This window comes from Triticum aestivum, chromosome 3B (genome assembly GCF_018294505.1).
Source record: "Triticum aestivum cultivar Chinese Spring chromosome 3B, IWGSC CS RefSeq v2.1, whole genome shotgun sequence".
In the NCBI taxonomy this organism is placed as follows: Eukaryota; Viridiplantae; Streptophyta; class Magnoliopsida; order Poales; family Poaceae; genus Triticum; species Triticum aestivum.
This window is the reverse complement of record NC_057801.1, coordinates 591,191,143-591,196,065: the sequence shown is the minus strand read 5'-3', so window position 1 is coordinate 591,196,065 and position 4,923 is coordinate 591,191,143. Positions and strand designations below refer to the sequence as shown.

General features: G+C 50.7%; 1 protein-coding gene across 1 annotated transcript; it reads right to left on the bottom strand.

Annotated features, from left to right (window-relative positions):
- Nucleotides 1–1,588: 1,588 nt before the first annotated feature.
- LOC123071120 (L-type lectin-domain containing receptor kinase SIT2) lies at nt 1,589–3,954 on the bottom strand. Its single transcript, XM_044494610.1, has one exon. The coding sequence runs from the start codon at nt 3,761–3,763 to the stop codon at nt 1,751–1,753; it is 2,013 nt and encodes a 670-aa protein (XP_044350545.1). The 5' UTR covers nt 3,764–3,954; the 3' UTR covers nt 1,589–1,750.
- Nucleotides 3,955–4,923: the final 969 nt, after the last annotated feature.

The following is a 4,923-nucleotide window of genomic DNA, read 5'->3' as shown; positions in this document are numbered from 1 at the left end:
CACCCATAGAGATTGATGTCATGCACAACAAGCATCCATAGTGTAAAGAATTCCCATATGTGGTGGACGGAGACCATGGTGTCCGGTCGTATCTTTAAGGTCCAGGCATTGTCCTTAAGAGCTTCTCGCACATTCCAGTTTTTTCTCGAGGATGCCTCGTAGATGAGCGGCACAATCTCTTTGGGCTTGCACTCTAACGACCATGGGGAGTCCCAGAATGGCATTTTCGCCCCATTCCCCACAATGATGGTGGTGGAGGCCTAGAAGAAGTCAAGGTCGGCCTCGTGGCATGGGTTTCCGGTGCCCGCTCACATCTTACTTGGTTCCTTCCACTCAAACCAAGGCCAACACAATCTCAAAGCCCGAGCAAATTTGTCAGTGTTTAGCACTCCAAGTCCACCATATTAAATCAGACGACATACCACCTCTCAATTGACCTTGCACTTAGCCCCGGTAGTCTTGTCCGAGCCGGATCATTGAAATGCTTGCTCGAGTTTGTTGACATTGTGTAGTGTGCTCGGAGGGACGACAAGCGTTGTGATAAAGTACACCACCTGGGAGGTGGTCACAGACTTGACAAGGGCCGTGCGGCCAATGGTAGTGATGTTTTGGCCCTCCCAAGTAACAAGTTTACTAGCCACCATGTCTGCCAGGAAATGTAGGACCTTCTTGAGTTGCCAGATCGAGAGTGGGGGGCCCACGTATCTCATCGAGAAGGAGGTCCTAGTCGTAGATAAGCTCTGTAGAACGCGGCCCAGTCGGATGCGGGAGCAACAGATGGGCACAACCGAGCTCTTTTGAAAGTTGGTGCAAACACCGGTCACCTCCCCAAACCCATTAGAATCGCCGCAAGGTTGTCGATATCTCTCTTGATAGGAGCCACAAATCGCCGCAAGGTTGACCATATGGATCCTTCTACTTGTCACAGAGAGGCTTCCGTCAAGGATTGGTGGGTGAATAGGACCCGGCTTGGGTATCCTCAATAGGAAGGCGATGGCCTCTCTCACAATCCTTGTTTCATGTACCATATGGAATGAGAGGCACACACGTGTTTTCCGTCATAAGAACGCGCCGCCGCTGATTCTACATAACAAGATTCTTATCAAGGCTAGACTTTGGGGTACGACGGGAGCTAAGAAGCTAGGGGAGATTTTAGTGTGTGAGTAATTGTCAAGTGGCGTGTTGTGGTTGGTTGGAAACGAGTATACTCTATTCCCCTCTTAATTAGTTGATGAGGCAATTTGTTGCCTCCATTTCGAAAGAAAAAAAGTTTCAAGATTTAGGTTCCAATTGTATAAAAAGCGAACATGTTGGGACACTAGAGCGAGTAATTAAGGCCCAGTTCTTTTGCCAGAATCCGACCCCTACCCAGCTTCTCCCAGAATCTTTGAGCCCCATTTGTTTTACAATCCTATCTAGTTAGGTTCTAATTAGACAGGTTTGTTAAACAAATGGGGCTCAAAGATTCTGGGAGAAGCTGGGTAAGGGTCGGATTCTGGAAGAATTCCCAGATTCTGGCAAAATAACTGGGCCTAAATGGGTGTGGCTAGATCTCAGTCAAGTGACACAACATATAAAAAAGAAGAAAGAAAAAATTAAAAAAAACTTTGCATGGATCTCCATGTAAGATATTACAAACATAGCATCGACTAAGACTTTGTTAAGTATCAGTCGACTGAGATTTAGCAATTCTGTAATTAAATAGACATGAGTATATGACACATAGACGCCGACACCAATAGTGTTTTTGTTATCTTCCTCCTGAGAGGCTAGTTGCGTTGGACTCGAGATATGAAGTATCATCAGGTTCTTGGAATTCCTTTGTTTCTAGTGGGACTAGCATGTTGGATATCACCTGGTAGGTCGGCATCAGCTCCGGTAAGGGCGTCTCACCGTCCAGATGCTGCATGACTTGGCGCATACTCGGCCTTGCATCACTGAATGGATGCGCACATAGAAGTCCAAGCTTTAGCACCAAATTGGCCTCATTCTCATCATAGCTTCCTTGGAGCCTAACATCCACCGTGTCCAAAAGGGATCCATTTTGCCAGTGGTGAAGCACCCAATTGACCAGCAAGGCATGGTCGTCTGTTCTTTCATGGCTGATAGGCCTCTGCCCACATGTAACCTCCAGCATGAACACCCCGAAGGCAAATATGTCTGTCCGGGGAGATGCCTTGCCATTGCGGCCTAGCTCTGGAGCTATGTAGCCTATGGTGCCGATCACATGGGTAGTTTGCGGGTCGGAGTCGGAGCCGGGGCCGGAGCCGTGGTCGTACAGCCTCGCTAGGCCGAAGTCGCCTAATCGACCGTTCATCTCGTTGTCGAGGAGAACATTGCTGGCCTTGATGTCTCGATGTATCACCACTTTCTCCCATTCATGGTGGAGGTAGACTAAGCCAGAAGATATACCTTTGATGATCCGGAACCTCGTAGTCCAATCCAACAAGCAGTCGTTGGCATGCAGGTACTTGTCAAGGCTCCCGTTTGACATGTTCTCGTAGACGAGGAGGAGCTCACCTTTGCGCCTGCAGTATCCCAGCAGCTGCACAAGGTTGCGGTGCTGGAGGCGACCGAGGCTGACGACCTCCGCGATGAACTCCTTCATGCCCTGCTTCGAATCATGTGACACTCTCTTCACGGCGATCTCTGATTTGGACAAGGGAAGGACCCCCTTGTACACCCTTCCAAACCCCCCTATGCCCAGCAGGTGGTTGCTCTTGAATCCTTCAGTGGCGCGGAACAGATCTTTGTACGAGAAGCGGTGCGGGCCGAACTCGACCTCCCAGTCTTCCAGCAGCTCGGCGTACCTCCGGTGCCTTCGCACGAGGGCGAAAATGGCCGCCGCACCGGTGAGGAGGAAGGCTGCTGTTGCTATTGTGAGGCCAATCGTCAGGGCTCTGGACCTGTCCTTGGAACCAACACGGGGAAGCCTTGGTAGCTTGTTGATGTCGATGGCCGGAGCCGGGCGGTTCAGCCCGAAGCTCCATCCGAGTACATAGTGCCGCGATCGAAGCGTGCCGCCGGTGGCGGCGGAGAAGCCGACGTATGCCACGTCAGTGAGCACCTTCGAGAGGTCGTGTTTGGCCGAGACAAGTGGCCGCGTAGGCTTGGCCACGTTGAGCGGAGCCACGGTCACGTTCATCTGGGCGGCCTCCCCGTCGTACTCCACCCACACCTGCATGGCCTCGCCGCTGATCAAGGTCAGGTTTCGGAAGTCGCCGTTGCTGCCGTCGTCATAGTAGCCGGCGTAGTAGGACTGCAGCGAGTGGAGGCTGTTGACGTCGATGCCGACGTGGTTGTCGTTGATGTCGCCGAACTCGTCGTTCTGCATGGTGTCCAGCTCGACGGCGACCAGGCGGTTGCTCGCGTTGCCGTTGCTCTGGACGTTGAGGAGGCCCAGGTAGCCGCTGGGCAGCGCGGCGGAGAAGTCCATGCCGGCGGCGACGACAAACGCCATGCCGTGGGCGCTCAGGTCCACGTGGTCGGACAGGATGCCGAAGACGAAGGAGGCGGAGAAGGACCGGAACATCGTGCCATTGCGGAAGCGCAGCGGTGCGGGGTAGAAGGCGTGGCCTTTGCGCTGGAGCGTGCCGTTTGTCAGCTCCAGCATGCCGTCCGCCGTGAGCCCCGCCACGCCATCCAGGGTGAGATTAGTGCCGGCGAAGCCCGAGTACACGAACTGGTCATCGGCAAGGCTCAGGCCAAGGTACAAGAGGTGTAGGAGGAGGAGACGCATCTGATTCATGGTATTGGTAGCCATGGTTGATGGCAAATCAACAGAGCTGAAAATTTGCGATCTTAGGAGTACTGGTAGTGTTCAAGAGTTTTAGAACTACTAGTACTCTTGCACTACTGGATCTAAAAACAACTCTTGTGCTTTGCTGTCGGGAGACGTAGCAGAGAAATTTCTTGCACGGCCCTGTCATGTCATTACGACCTTTTTGTTCATAGCAGTCGTGAGGTCACTGTCATATCTTTAGGATCATTTGTCCATACCAGTCGTAGTAATGCATTTTATATGCAGAAACTGGGACCACCTATTGGCCAGTCAAGTGAAATTCTGTCGAAAATCCACGGAGTCTTCTTCTTTCTTACCGCTCGGGCGAAGCATAACTTTAACAACTAATCAACCTATTACATCCTCGCAACCTAAACCAGGACATAATTTATCTGGTAGGCAATCCTATCTTCTTGGCATAACTTTCATTAGGGCATCTCCAACCTCGTCCCTCAAGTCGAACTCACTCTCTCTGCGAACATGGATACCGTAGCCGGCCAACCAACAATATACCTCAAATAAAAATTACATGGAATAGTAGTTCTATGGTTTGGTGCTTCAAACACTATACCTCAAATGTCCGTCTCTATTAACTTAAAAAAATAGCCTTATGCCAAACACTGTAGCCTTACGCTTCATATAAATTACTCCCTTTGTTTTAAAATGAGAGACGTTGGTTTAATACAACTTTGAACTAGCTCTGTAATAAATCCGCGACACCTAATTTAAGACGGAGGGAGTAGTGCGGATCAACCGGTGGTTGAGATGGTTAGGTGGACAGTGGTATCCCCAACCCACCAGGGTTTAAATCCTGGTGCTCGCATTATTCCTGGATTTATTTCAGGATTTCCGGCGATGTGCTTTCAGTGGGAGGAGACGTTTCCGTCGACGACGAGGCGCCTACGGTGGCTTCGTAAATCTCAAGATGATATGCCGGCTCAGTCTTTCGGAGGTGCTCATAGGGATAGGGTGTGCGTGTATGCGTGTGTATATGAGCGCTTGTGTCTGTACTGATGATAAAAAAAAGATGGAGAAAGTAATTACTGGCACATGAAGCATTGGTTAGTGGCTTCAGTCAAAGATGGTGTGGCTTCCGCGAGACGCTAGTCTCGCATGTTTTTGGTTGCTAGCACATGAAGCAA